The 14935-nt window shown below is 46.1% G+C and overlaps 1 protein-coding gene across 11 annotated transcripts in view; it reads right to left on the reverse strand.

Moving 5' to 3' along the window:
• Positions 1–14935, reverse strand: part of GLYR1 (glyoxylate reductase 1 homolog) — a 36841-nt gene that overhangs the window by 14263 nt on the left and 7643 nt on the right. For 3 of the 11 annotated variants that reach the window (XM_067012497.1, XM_067012496.1, XM_067012495.1), the window contains exons 4-10: positions 10672–10734; positions 9242–9380; positions 8454–8696; positions 4796–4882; positions 3819–3875; positions 3029–3079; positions 2866–2939 (exon numbers count right to left, since the gene is read on the reverse strand). In XM_067012497.1, coding sequence (XP_066868598.1) covers positions 2866–2939; positions 3029–3079; positions 3819–3875; positions 4796–4882; positions 8454–8696; positions 9242–9380; positions 10672–10734 — 714 coding nt within the window. The remainder of the gene's footprint in view (positions 1–2865; positions 2940–3028; positions 3080–3818; positions 3876–4795; positions 4883–8453; positions 8697–9241; positions 9381–10671; positions 10735–14935) is intronic. The other 8 variants (XM_059038764.2, XM_059038767.2, XM_067012498.1 and 5 more) reach the window with 3 other exon arrangements.

The raw sequence follows: 14935 nt of genomic DNA on the forward strand, positions 1-14935 counted from the left end.
AGCCAGCGGTAGTGAAGGCAAAGCGTGCCTTTTCTTATGCCACTGTTCAAAAGTGTTCATAAGCTTAAACAGGCATTCTTAAGTCCTCAACTGCCACTGCAAGAAGTATGACTCATATGGTTTATGGCAAATCTTCCAAATCATTTCCTTGTTGCTTTGATAGAAGGTCTGAGCTTACAATTCCATTACAGTGAAAAGGCAGACATTTATCTTCAGATCCTGCAACAGTTCCCGATCAGCCACCTCGAGTCCTAGGCCTTGAGATGCCAATTTAAAGCACCTTGGGATCCATGACAAGTAACAGGAGCAGTTAAGTGTGGAGCCAGCCACCTTCCTCAACTGCAGGACTCAGCATCCTGGTGCTCACCTCCCCTCCCTTCCCAGCTCCACGCCCCGCACCACCTTTGCACTCTTTGTGCCGTCAGCAGGGACAGGCCTTGTCCCGCTTCTTCAAAGCTCACCTGAGCTTTGGAACCAATCTTTCCCAGTGCATGGATTCTTCTCCTGAACCTCTTTCCCCCCGTTGCTTCTCTACCCTGGCCCGTCCTTCTCTCCACCACGCCTTCTAACTGCAGGTCCATTATGATCCTTCTGTGACTGAAGCACTCAGGTGGACAGTATGTTCGGCCTACCTTCACTTCCTATAGCTTGCTCCTTCCTACAACCCCTAGAACTTGGGGGCTATGAGCTGCTACATGCTTTTATAGATGATTTTACCTTGCCTAAATGTCTCCTCTTGGTTCTTGCACTTCTGTAACTCTCCTTGCATGAGACATGGCTAAACAATGCCTCTTTCTTCATTTAATTAATTAATTTTTTGGCTGCGTTGGGTCTTTGTTGCTGTGTGCAGGCTTTCTCTAGTTGCTGCGAGCCAGGGCTACTCTTTGTTGCAGTGCGGGCTTCTCACTGCAGTGGCTTCTCTTGTCGTGGAGCATGGGCTTTAGGTGTGTGGGCTTCACTAGGTGCAGCACATGGGCTCAGTAGTTGCAGCACGTGGGCCCTAGAGGGCGCGGGCTTCAGTAGTTGTGGCACGTGGGCTCAGCAGTTGTGGCTCGCGGGCCCTAAGGTGCACGGGCTCAGTTGCTCCATGGCATGTAGGATCTTCCCGGACCAGGGCTCGAAACCGTGTCCCCTGCATTGGCAGGTGGATTCTTAACCACTGCACCACCAGGGAAGTCCTCTTTCTTCACTTATTACCTCATGGTCTTGTTTCCAGCTTGTGTTTCTCTCAGCTCTAAGATCCTCTGCAGCTTCTTCACTTTGACCTGTGTTATCCTTTCAGTATTTTCAGTCTCCTGGAAGTCATATCTGCAGCCACCTCTGCAAACTGGCTCAGAGGTTCCCCTATCCTTGCTGGAATGTGCACTCTCATACTCTCTGTCCCAGCCTGCTCTAAGTCATTTGAATCAAATGCTGAAAATGGAACCCACCACCTTCCTCACCAAATGGCACCCTTGACCATTAAGTTTCAAGCCAAAGCTTAAAAACAAGGAGGTATCTTTTGTCATTCACAGCTATTTGGGTAGTACAAGTTTTCCCTATGATTCTAAATCATGACAAACTAATTCTCTTTCCTTTTCTTGGCGTTCCAGGACACCTAGAAGACCTGGGGATAAAGTTTATGCATTTTAAACACAGCAACTGATAGTCCCTCATGGTGTCCTTGAGGCAAGATGCAAAATGTGGACCAGGTGGACTGGGTACGATGCAGCTGGTCTGCTCTGTAGTTGGCTTTACACTCATGTTAAAAAAGGGTTTGACTGATGGGAGAAAACACTGGACTGCCCTTGGCCTAGAGCTGGATTTTTTTAAAAAGTCAACAAAATCCTCATTAATTTAATGGGCAACACCCATTCCTCTTTTTATTAGCATATAACATGCCTCTAGCTCCTTCACTCCACTAAGGAAGTTCACTAAATATAACTGACAGAACAAGTGACTTCAACAGTACAAAAAGTGATGAATAATGTAAAAGACAGTTTTTAGTCTGAGAAAGAACCCTATAGAAGACTCAGATGGGAGATTCAGACCTAGCTACATACTTCAAGAGAATGCTTTCTTCAAGAACCCTTTCCATCAATACAACTGGCTGTCAGAATCGAGGCAAAGGCAAGTATGGATGCAAGCTAAGGCCTGGGGACCACAGTCAAGTCCCCCACCTGTCTGGGTGGGGCGGAGGGCAGCAGGTAGCTGCATAGGAAGGACAAGGAGGTGACAGCAGGGAGAGCCAGGGAAGGCAGGACAACGGGCTGCCTTCATCTTTTGCCCCCACCAGGGCCAAGGACAGTGGTTCTTAAAGTGTGGTCTCCTGATGAGCACCAGCAGATATCTGCGAATTTGTCCACCCCAGACCTACTGATCAAGAAACCCTAAGGGTGGAGTCAAGCAATCGGTGCTTTACGAGCGGCCTTCCAGGTGATTCTTTTTTTTTTTTTAAGTTAGCTGTTTTATTTATTTATTTTTTTGGCCACGCTGCAAGGCTTGTGGGATCTTACTTCCCCGACTACGGATCAAACCTGGGCCCTTGGCAGTGAGAGCTTGAAGTCCTAACCACTGGACTGCCAGGGAATTCCCCAAGGTGACTCTGAGGCACAGGAAAGTCTAAGAACCACTGATCCAAGTGTTCCCTGCTTGGAGACTCACCAGTGAGCACGAAGCCAAATCCACAGTACATTTATAGGGCAGCTTCTGTCTCCCACAAGTCAAATTACTCTTAGGCAAGTCGTAAGAATTACAACTTTCCCCTTCTCTTTCCATTTAGTCCCAGCAATGGTTGGGACACAACCCTTAACAAGCCACCTTGAGGTCACCCTCTGGCCCCAGCAGAACCAGAGGCACGGGAAGCCTCTTCATCAAAGGTCCTACTTTTTGTCTGTGGGTGTGATGCTGCCATTCACAGCCGTGCTGTCTGCTGCCTGGATGGAGGTGGACCCAGTCTCCTAGGGAAAGGAAGCACAAGTCGTCAGGTCAGCCTGCCCATGTGAGGCCCTGATGAAAATAAAAATGAGGAGGCATGGAACATACGTACCTCTTCACATATTTTCAATTTCTTTGTGATTGCCTGGTAACAGACAGCTGGCTAATAAAGAAGAAGTGAGAAAACCACTTATTAAACTGAACATTTAACCAGTCTTCTTACGATTTCCCTGTTAAGGTTAGGCCCAAAGCGGGAAGTTAACATCAAAAACTTATTTGGTGTCCAATCTTACTGAATTCCAAACCACACATGAAAAGTTAACTTGTGTCACTTCATTCAGCTCTCACGCAGCTCTTCGAGATGCTTTTGCTGATCATTACGTTGAAAATCAGAAGTGTTAGGTCATGTGCCCAGAATTACAGACCTGGTCAGTATAACTGTGTTTGGAATACAGATATGTCCAACTCCAAGGCCACATACCATCAGCAGACCCTATCAGGGCTCAGCCTAACCAATAGCCCTGTAGACACTTGGGGAAACTCCCCCCACACTCCCAGGGCTCATGGAGACTGCCTTCATCCAGCAGCACTGGCTACCTTGCGGGTGGTCGACAGCTCCTGAGGTTTCATTTCCATCCTAGACTCTGAAGGCAACTGCAAATGTCTCAACCACACAGCCACTAAGTTTTAAAAGCTTTTTTGGGTTCATTTTTAATCTTAACAGTGCCTGATTCATAAGTGGTCCTCTATGTAACTTCTAAACTTAACTAGTTGCTCTGGGCAGCAATATAGTTAGAGACTAACTTTTCTTTTCTTAGACTAGGGTGAGGTTCTAAAGGAGCAGGACTCTCCCCTCAGGCCAGCTCCTGACCAAGGATGAAGAACCTCAAAGAACAACTTACCTTCTCGGTTTGGCTGAGCAGGAAGTGATGGAAATGAGGGTCTGCATCTTTAACAGGCTGAAACCAGAAAATGATTTAATAAAACAAGTTATCTTCCAACACAAGTCACCTCCTTCTACCTGATAACCAGCTTCTCCTCTGGCTGAAACACCTCTGGGAGCTGGGCTCATTCTTACAACTGCCTGGAAACTCTTCTCTCATTGCTGGTCTAAGCCTTTCATAAACAATGCCCATTCTACCTGGAGAAAAACTGGTTTCAAGTGGAAAAGAATGAACGTTTCTGCCAGGTTGGTGGATAAATTATTCCCAAACACTGGAATAATATTTAAAAAGCATACTATTTTTTAAATCCAGCCTTCACCAGTCACTTCGGATGACCCAGCAGACCAAACCAAATTCTCAGACTTTTCTGATCTTAGGATTTTGGCCCACTTGTGCCTGGTGCCAGACCCTTGAGTGTCTTGACTCACTGAGGATCAGTATTAACAGAAATGAGGAGACAACTGCAGGACCGTCAAGGGCTTTTCCTAAGTAGGTCCAGCAACAGGGAGACAGTGCATCCACCCCAAGGATAAGGTAGTGTGCAGCTACCAAACATCAAAGCTGTATATACAGTGATAGGGTGTTTATAAAGTATCAAGTGGAAAAAATCTGCAGAACGATCCCACTTTTGTGAAAACCAACACTACTCCTGAAAGTAAAAACTGTAACGTGGGTATTTGATTATATAAATGATGGTTAAGTGGGTGCGCCAAAGGGTTTGGAGTGAGTTACATCAAGCTTAACAGTCAGGATGCCCCAGGGTGGAGACCTGTGCTTTTTAACTCATTCACTTCTGTACTGTTTGGCAATTAAAAAAAAAAAAAAAAAGTCTCATACACAAGAAAAGTGGGGGAAAGGAAACGCACATCACACAGTCAGGCCAGGAAACCAGTTCCGAGGCTGGGCTTCTCCTGGCCCATGGGAGAGGTTATTACCTCGCTCACGGTTGGCTGCCATTTAAACGCGGCCATGGGTCCGGCCATCATCCCCTTCACAGTACTAGACTCGGGGATGGTGAGGTCCTACAGAGGGAAAGGCAGATCGTCAAAATGCTGTGGCACCTCAGGAGCAGGTGTCTTCCTGCCTAACTTGGGGAGCACCTCTTCACTGTTTTGCTCCCTTTAGTCACACTCCACCCCGAACTAGCCCTGCCAGCTTCACAGTCTCCCCAGGCATGGCTCTGATGACTGTCCATTGGGAGAAACAGGGCAAGTTCTCGTCAACACAGAGGGAGGCTTTCTTCTCCTCTGTTCTAGAAGTAACAAACGTGTTCCTGTGCCAAACTTTCATAAGGATGGAGGTAACGGGAAAGCCCAGTTGTGGTCTGTAGTGTGGTCAGCAGGTCACAGAGAAAATTCCTTATGGCAAATAATGAACATTAAGATAACAGTACTGGCTTCAGAAGGAATCCACCACTCAAAAAAAACTAAGAAAGCCACATGGAGCAGTGAGGAGATCTGCCCAACTTTTTACAGCTGCTAAGTGACAAAGACAGAATTAGAACCCGGGATGGTCAGGAGCCAGGAGCCTGCTCTCTCCCCAGACAGAAGGTAGGAACCATTTGGGTGGGGGAGACAAGAGCTCAGTGGGGCATGTTGAGATCTCCACTAGACAGCTGAGGGGAAATGCAAGGAGGGCCACTGAGGCTGGAAGACAGCAAATGGGGAGAGGGACATGAGGTCAAATCTGTGGTGGAGGGGCAAGAGCAGATCAGCTGTAGAGCTTTATCCCTAGACACCTGGCCCGCAGTGGAGACGCTCAAAAAAAAAAAAAAAAAAAAAGAGGCCCAGTGCAGTACTGTCCCAGAGAAGTTTCTGTCATGATGGACACATTATGACTCTGCTGTATCTAGTGCAGTAGCCACGAGTCACATGTCACTAGGGAGCACCTGCTAGTGTGACTAAGAAACTGGATTTTAATTTGGGTTTAATGTAAATTAATTTAAATATAATGGTCACCAGCCTAGTGCCTTGTCTAAGGCCACAACAACAGAAGGGAGTAAGGCGAGAACACAGCTCTCTGCCAGCACTGACCAAAGGCCTCGACTCCTGACTCCTTGCTCTCTGCACAAGTCTGGATTTTAGGAGAGCCACGGACAGTTCTGTCCTGTCCAGATGGTTCGTGCCCAGAGTTGCAGTTCTCAGCTCAGGACTCAGAAATAAGAGCCCCGGAGAGAGGGTGTGTGTGCACCCCTCACAAGGCTCCCATAAAGAGTCTAGACACAAATCCAGCCTTCGCCTTCCTGCACATAATTGACACCCCTGCCATCAAGGTCAGACTTTTCAGTTAATCCTCATGGGACAGAGAATTATGGCCCAGAACAGCAATCATCTGGGGCTCTGCCCAGTTATCAGCTAGGCTACTGTGCTGTTTCAGAGTGGAGCTCGCCAGCCAAATGACAATTACTATAGCAACACACACTCTTTTGTGAGGAGTCCCTACAAGTAAGCCTGGCAGCAGCCCCTGGGGTTGCACTAAAACAACCACACTCTCATTGCACAAGAGGCTACTACTAAAAAATAATAAATGAACAATGTTCATCAAGTGTATAGTGTCGCAGGCACTAAGTACTTGGCTTGTGTTGTTCATTTAATTCTTAAACCTAAGAGGCTTTATTATTTTCAATGACCAGACAAGGAAACTGAGGCAAAGGTAGTTGGCCAAGGTTGCACAGCTGTAACAAGTCACGAAGTCATGATTCAAACTCTAGGTCCTCCTCCTAACCTCTCCTTTATACTTCCCTTTATCCAAAAAGAAGTTTCTCTCCAGGGCGAGCACAAGAGTTGGTGAGATCCATGGCTTAAGATACCAGACAGCATGAATTTGGAGAACAGTATAAAACCTGACAGCCCAGATTTCTGTGGGTCCCTAGGAAATCAATTCAATTGGATCAAACCAGATCATACTCCCTGGAAAGTTCTTCATGCACTGCTCCTGGCAATTTCTAAACTTTTTCCACCTTTGGCTGGAGGTTCCCTGCACTTATGGTCACCTCGGCTGTCCCCATCGCTACAGTTGCTCTCATCTACTCTCTGTCTTAGGTCATCTAACAGCGAGAAAGACCTTCTCTAACGCAGAGATTGCACAGTGGCAGCTGACAGGCTGAATCTAGTCCAGAGAGATGCTCCTTTGGACCTAAAAGTGTTTTAAAAATTTGAGTTAGCTTCTAACATTTAAAACTGGAACATTTCACTTTAAAAAAAATCTGTATTTCCAGCTTCTCTTGAGAAAAACCAGACGATTTGGCAAAAGTTGGCTGTAACCCTGAGGGGGGGCCTTGGCCTCCCCAGATGGCAGCCGCTGCCACCCCTAATGCTCTCAGCCCAACCTTCTGCTTGAGCACTCTCTCCCTTCCCTGCCTGGTCTCACTGGTGTCTGAACTTGCAAGTTTTGATCTGATGTTCAGCGTTTCATCACGGCCTCATCACCCATCTGTCTGTGCCAGCCATCTGGCTTCTAACCCCTTGACCCTGCTCTAACAATCTTCCTCTGTGTTTTGACAAGACTACCCCTTTCACCTCAAATTCTCCTCCCATGGCTTCTAAGACTCATACAAATCTTTTTGGGAAGAAGGTGAGAGGTATATTATTTCTGCTTTACTTTACTTTGCCGCTCTGCCCACTTCTTCCAACCCTGAGCTATGTGCATTCTCTCTGCAAAGCCAACTTCTACCCTTCACTCTTCTCTCTCCATGCTTCCCCCTAAGACAATCCCCATCTGGTCTCATGGATCCAACGTCCTCTCTAGATATTCGCTCCTCCACATCTACATTTCCATCCTATGTTACTGGAAGCCTCCCTGGCAGTCTAGACATCACTCCAAATGCATCACACTCAAAACAGAACTGGTCCTCTTGCCCCGTAAGCCAGCTCCCCTCCTTACTCCTCTGCTCAGAAAAAAGGCATCATCATTTCCCCAGGCACAGACTTGAAATCATCTCCCTTCCCTTTTTTCCATCATCCCCTATATGTAACCAGTTACCAAATCTTATTAACTCTTCCTCTGCAGTGCCTCTCACACAGTTCCTTTCAATATTTGCTATCCCACCGACCACCCACCCCCGCCAAGGAAAGCTCCTTACGAATGCACACCTGAAGTTGCCCTTCTCATTGGCTTTGAGCCTTCTCTGCCCGCCATGATCCCTAACACACAGCTGGGCGCACACTGCCACCTCCACATCCAGCTCAAACACCTTCACGGTCCCCTACTGACTCCACGACAGTATAACACTGCTTAAGTAGACCTCAAGGCTCTCCACAATCAGGTGACAACCTATCTTTACCTGTCAGCTCTCCTTCCTGTACTCTACCAGTACTGAGACTCTGCATGCCAAAATCGAGCCCACATGGACTGTGCCCTTCGTGTATGGAAGGCTTTCCCTTCTTTCCTGCTCAGCCCTTTCCAGTGCCAGCCCTTGCACGCTGGCTCAGGTGGACCCTTCTCCCTCGACTATCTGGTCCACCCGTGTATCCAGGCCGTGCCCCTCCCCTGGTCTGCAGAATTCTTTAGAGCAGCATATAGCAGAGGACTCTACGTCCATTCAGGGAGCTGAAGAAAGTCACTAATCCCAGAAGCTACAGAGATAAAACAAACCTTTTCATCCTTTGGGGGCCGACCCCGCTTCCGGGGACTTTGCTCTTGGGCTCTTTTCAGAGGGGACTTGGAGCCTCTCTCTGAGGAGCCTGAAGACACCCTCTTCTTTCCTTCTCCCATGTTCTTCTTCACCTTCCCTTCAGACAGGCTAAGCTTGCGCTTCTCATCACCTGAGTTTGGCCTACTTCTCTCCTCACTGGAATTACGCCGATTCTTGTCATCAGCAGAACTGTGGGATGATGTCTGAAAGTTTAATAATAATAATGATAACCACCACAACAGCCGCCACCATCACTAACACGATTTACAGGAGCCACACCCTATGATGAGTGCTTTACGTGTGTTATCCACACAACAACCGTATGAATTAGGCTGCTGTCAACTCCACTTATATTTGGGGAAGTGGATTGAAAAAGAAATTCAAGTCACTTGCCCACAGTCCCCAAACTGGATTTACAACCAGGGAGTGGATATAGCCCAGAGGCCGTGCTCCTAACCTCCATGCTATAAAAGGGAGAAGGCCTGTGCTATACTCAAAAGCTGAGATACTTCTCCCGGGTCCAAGAGACTTTCCTAAGAGCAACAATCTATTCCAGAAAGGTCAGCCACATGCACGGAGTTTCAAGTTGATTAGCAAAACGCTGATACCTTAGAATTGAAGTAGCTCTCTCTCCACTGGCATTGCATGAAGAATAGTTTTGGGTTCGGGTGATATTTAATCTGTCAGTTACTATGCAAAAATAACCAGTCTGGAGTCGGCATAAAGTGAGAATCGTGGAGCCTCTCACCTGGTCTTTCCCTTTGGCTCTCCTGAGGAACTCTTCTACGGCATCCACAGCTTGCTGGAATCGTTTTCCCTTGTTAATCTTTATCATTTCCTCCTTATGTGCATGATACGGCTTGAGCTGTTCCACTTTGATCCAGGCACTGGCAGGAAACATAGAGAAAGGATATGATCCACACTGCCTATGCCCAAAAGTATCAAAGACCTCACCCCAGCAGAGTGCAAATACGTGTTTGGTTTAACTGGACTTTGAAACAGGCCTGCCATTGTTTTTCAAAACATGCTATTGACCACCCCAAACTCTTGAGCCTAAAAGTATGTTTTCTTGAAACAAGTCAAACAACCACCACCAAAATCAGCATCCTCCAAATAAAATCACTGCACTGCAGGTTATTTCCACTTTTATTCACCAGCCTTCCACACTGAAACACACACACTCTGCCACGAGCTCAGGGCAGAGGAAACCTATAGATGTGCTCCCATTCTCACTACACAGTACAAATGGCCCCAGGTGGATCCCAGGGAATCAGTGCTCTTGGAAGCGTTATCAAACACAGCAGCATCACTGTCCGTCAAGAGCCTGAGCCAGAATGATGACCTGTCAATCCACTGAGAATGTGGGATGCTACGAGGGCTAAAGAAAGGCAACATCTTCAAAAATCTGCTGCTTCTACAAATGTTTGCAGCCCTGGAGCCTATATTTGCTCATAAATGATTGTACCCAGGGCTACTAAACCACACAAAACTTGTGACACATTGGAACAAGGGCAGTAGTCACAAAAGGAGGCTTTTAAAAACAAGATTCTACTTGAGATTAGAGGAAGGGGAACACACTCTTGCAGGTTTTAATTCCTACCACCAATGCAAAACATGTGAAAATGAAAAAAGCCATCAACTGTGGAATAACTGGCCTACCATACTAACCTGCATAAATCTGCCCCAGCTCGCTTTTGTGGTTTCCCTAAATGACATTCAGTTTCCAGAACACCAGTAATAATGGAGAGAATTTTATAGGCTTGGCAAGGTAAGAGTTGATTTACATATTTTACCATGTAATACTCAGAGGTTTCATAGTATAACCTTCAGAAAAAGTGGGTCAAGTCAAGGATATAGAAACTGGGCTATCACACTAACTTAGGATTCTTTCCTTTAGAGAAAGCTAGAGAATATTCACTAATAACAGTAAAAGTGCTAACCTCTGCACATAAAAATAGAGCTACCAACCCAGCAACAGCTACCTGTGCTTTGAGTGGTTGTGCTAATGGCTGTGATGATGGGTCTGCACAAACACAATCTCTGGAACCATCAGTCTGCAAACTAGGACTAGGTATATTATCTATGGGTAAATAAGACTAGAGTGAATGAAACAGTGAAGAGGCACTCAGACGCTGGTCTTATTGCACAGAGCTCCAATGAGATGAAGTAAGCAGGTACCTTTCTAGTGACCAACTCATCTTGAGGTTTGAAACTGGACACAACAGACCCAATGAGTCTGATCTACAAGGAGGAAAAATGGAATTAAATTTTGACCCCACATTATTTACCAAGTGCATTTGTAGCATTTCTAAGGACAAACCACCAGAGCAATCAGAAGAAAAGCCAGACACACCCTGAAAAGCAAGTCAAACTTTCAGATTAAATGGCAGCTCTAAGGTGACACAAGTATCAGTGATGAAGCTTAAAGACCCACAGTCCTCAGGAGAAGCCTCCTCCCTCTCCAAGCTTCAGGTCGGAAGCTGAGACCTGCCCAAGTTCCTAGCATAAGAAAGACTGGGTGGTTTTCATCAAGCCCCTTGAGATGGGACAAGAGACTAAGAATCCCTAACTCCCTCTTCCTCAACCCCCTCACACGAACCTCTGATTCAAGTGGAAAGGTGAGAACATCTGTGGAGGAAGCACTAATAAACCCATGCCTATCTGTTAGCTGAAGCATTTTAAGTGCATTACTGACTTCTGCCAGGAGAACAGTACAGTCAAAATTCACTCATCCTAAATAAAGACTAGCATTTGAGATACTAAAATTTTCTTCTTATGACCATCTTTGAAAAGTGAAAATAATTTGCTAAAAGAACTAAGTATAAATATGACTTCAACAGGATAAATGCAAGAAATATTAATCTACTTAAGAAATCAACCTCTTGTTGGAGAAACATCCTGTCACGTCAGAAAAACAGTAAATAAAAAGCCAGCCCACTGGAGCCCTAGGAAGATTATCTCTTGAAAGCAAGATGAAATTCACTTTGGCCATCTCAATAATTTTCTCTCCGAAGGCTATATAGCAAAACTCTGTCTCCTTAAAAAGGGCAAGCTTCAATTTCAGCTGGAGCTTCCATAAGCCCCACTCTCCATCCACTGAGGCCCATCAGGCGGGACCTGGCATGCAACTGTTGCTCAATAATCACCTAGTAAATGACAACTTCTAGGCACCTTCAGAGGGGCTGGATTGCCGACCTCTGGGTTAAATGATGATTGCAGAGGCTTTTTGTAGCTGTTGCTGTTGCTTCCGACCTCTGGGTTAAATGATGGTTGCAGAGGCTTTTTGTAGCTGTTGCTGTTGCTTGTATGTTTTTAAAGTGACTATTCTGTTTCTTTGCTTGATATAAGTTGTAACTTGTGATTTCCCTCTTAACGAGCTCCCAATGCCTAGATGGAGCTGTACCTTTTCCAACCAATTTGCTGTGGGCTGGGAAGTCAAAAAAAATCAGGCTTATCACGTTGTGTCTAACGAACTAGCTTTGCTTCTGTATACAAGGAAGTTAATTACACGTTGTTTGTAGAAGTAAATGCCAGAAAACAAGCTAACTGGCAATCAGTGAGATCGTTACAAAGAATGAAATGGAAGGTCCCTTAAGATACTTGGCTAAGTGGAAAACAGCAAGATACAGAACAGTGTGTGTAGTATGCAAGCACTTGTGTAAAGACAGGAAAAAGGAGCATGTAACTTCCTGATGATGCGCAGTGTCTCTGGAGGGACTCGCCGTTAAGAAACTAGTATAATTGGATGTCTATGGGCCAGAAACTGGGTGGCTGAGGGATGATAATGAATGGAATTGTTTCAACGGTTTACAGCTTGATTTGCAGGGAAACCATGAATATCTTTATTCCTAAAAAACAACATATCAACGATAAAGGCCTCTGCTGTAGCACATGGGCTACTCTGATTGCCCAGAGGGTTCTCCCCCATGACTTCCTTGTGTAGGTCTGCTCAGGTGGGTAGCTACTGCCTGGCTGCCTGTGTAACAGCACCTGTAACACAGCCAAGAGCAGCAAACTTACGCTGGTATTCTGATACATCTCCTACAAATGCCTTCCTTTGAGAATATAAAACTTCCACTAAGCCAACTTCCGATTATACACTCAAAATAAATTTTAAAATTTCACATTTTCAAACGCTTCCGTAATTCTGACCTGCTTTCCCCTTAAATTAACACTAAACTATGATATCAGAGTAAAGAAGCCAGTCTATGAACTATCTCAAGCACCCTCGTCTATGTGTCTCAGACTTTACAGCAACAATGACCTGGGCAGGAGAGAGTACACACACGCAAGCATAGCCCACAGGTGAGAACAAGGATGAGGTCAGAGATGTGTGTTCGCCTCTCCATCTGGATTTGGGGAGTACTGTAGTACTTAATAAATAATTTATATGCTTGCCCCATCCCCCCTTAAACCAATGAAAGAGGCTGAGGATTACTGAGGTATTACAGGTCCAAGTCTAAGCTAGTCAGAAATTAAGACACCCAAAAAAATGCAAATCAAAAAACAAAACAACCGGGCTTCCCTGGTGGCGCAGTGATTGAGAGTCCACCTGCCGATGCAGGGAACACGGGTTCGTGCCCCGGTCCGGGAAGATCCCACATGCTGCGGAGTGGCTGGGCCCGTGAGCCATGGCCGCTGAGCCTGCGCATCGGAGCCTGTGCTCCGCAACGGGAGAGGCCACAACAGTGAGAGGCCCGCGTACCGCAAAACAAAAAAAACAAAAAAAACAACAACAACAAAAAACAAAAACAACCAAAGAAGCCACAAAACAAATAACTAACAATTTCAGTTAATTTCAAGCAACTGATTATCATACAGACATCAACAAAGACTTGCAGGGACTTCCCTGGTGGCGCAGTGGTTAAGAATCCACCTGCCAATGCAGGGGACATGGGTTTGATCCCTGGTCCGAGAAGATCCCACATGCTGCAGAGCAACTAAGCCCGTGCGCCACAACTACTGAGCCTGCATGCTGCAACTACTGAAGCCTGTGCGCCTAGAGCCCGTGCTCTGCAACAAGAGAAGCCACAGCAATAAGCCCGCTTGCCACAACTAGAGAAAGCCCACGTGTAGCAATGAAGACCCAACGCAGCCAAAATAAATTAGAACAAAAAAAGTTAAAAAAAAAAAAACCAAAAAACAAAGACTAGCAGAGAAAATAGATTTAGAAGATTTTTGTTTCCAAAACTTGAAAACATTCCCCAATGCTGGATAAGACTCTCAAGCTGCACTGCCAACACCAACATGGCCAGCCACTTCTTTTCATGCATGACACCTGTTCCTGGGGTCCACTGCCTCAGCCACGAAGGGAGGCACCTGTAGGACAGGAGCTGCTGTTGGCGCTGGGAGGGGAGAATCTACTCAGAGCTCTCTAGGATAACTACTGTCCAGCTCTCACAGAGGGACACTGCTGGCTCACTCCAAATACTGGAGCAGTGGCTCTCACTATCTGCTTGGCTCAATTCTCCAACCATTGCATGTGTTGGATGCAGGGAAAGTGGGTCAATCAGGTACCAGGTGAAAAGAAAAGGGGATGCTCAGATGGTTCCAATCTGCTATGCTTCTACTTATGAGCCACAAACTTTTCTAGAAGTTACTTCATTATTATTTTAAAAAATTTTTGGGCCACACCTCAAGGCTTGTGGGATTTTAGGTCCCCGACCAGGGACTGAACCCGGGCCCTCGGCAGTGAGAGCGAGGAGTCCTAACCACTGGACCGCCAGGGCATTCCCTCTAGAAGTTACTTTAGCACTCACTCAGACACCTCACAACCAGGCTGTCCCACCTTATATCTAGCTTGATGTAAAAAGTACCTCAGGCTGGGACCTTGGACATCTTATCACTTAAAACCTTGTTTCCTGACTCTTAGTTTCTACATCTGTTGAAAAATAAGAACCAGAAAAACTACGTTTCCTGAAAGAGCTATTGTGAGGATCAGATGCAAAGACTGCTACAGAAACTCTTGTTTGGGATTTACCCATTGTTTGCCCATGGTATTCTTTGAACTGGTTTGTTTCTAGTGGTTTTTTGAGTACCTGCAAACTAAATGAACTCCCTCCATTCTGCCATTCACGGCTACTGATGAAACTTTTAAACCCTGAGCTCAGTTTCTACTCTGATGAGCAGCCACCTGTTCGAAGTGGGCCATCATGTGCCTGAGACTTAATCTTTTGTTGTGGTCATATGGTGGAGTTGGCAAAATTACACTGAAGTTATTTTCCCCTCTGAATTTTTGCAAAATAGAAAAGGACTGTGGGCAATTCCCCTGTAGCCACCTAGGCTCAGCTGAATCCAGCCATCTTATATTAAGTCCTTCCCCTCACAGGGGAGGCTGGTTGGGAAGGTCTGTTCTTTGATTTCTTTTTGTGAGGGGGAGCGAAGTCAGGAACGAACTATGTCGCCATCCTGGTGACATCACCCCCAGCCCTCTCTTCCTGGC

Source organism: Kogia breviceps, chromosome 14, assembly GCF_026419965.1.
Source record: "Kogia breviceps isolate mKogBre1 chromosome 14, mKogBre1 haplotype 1, whole genome shotgun sequence".
NCBI classification, from domain to species: Eukaryota; Metazoa; Chordata; class Mammalia; order Artiodactyla; family Physeteridae; genus Kogia; species Kogia breviceps.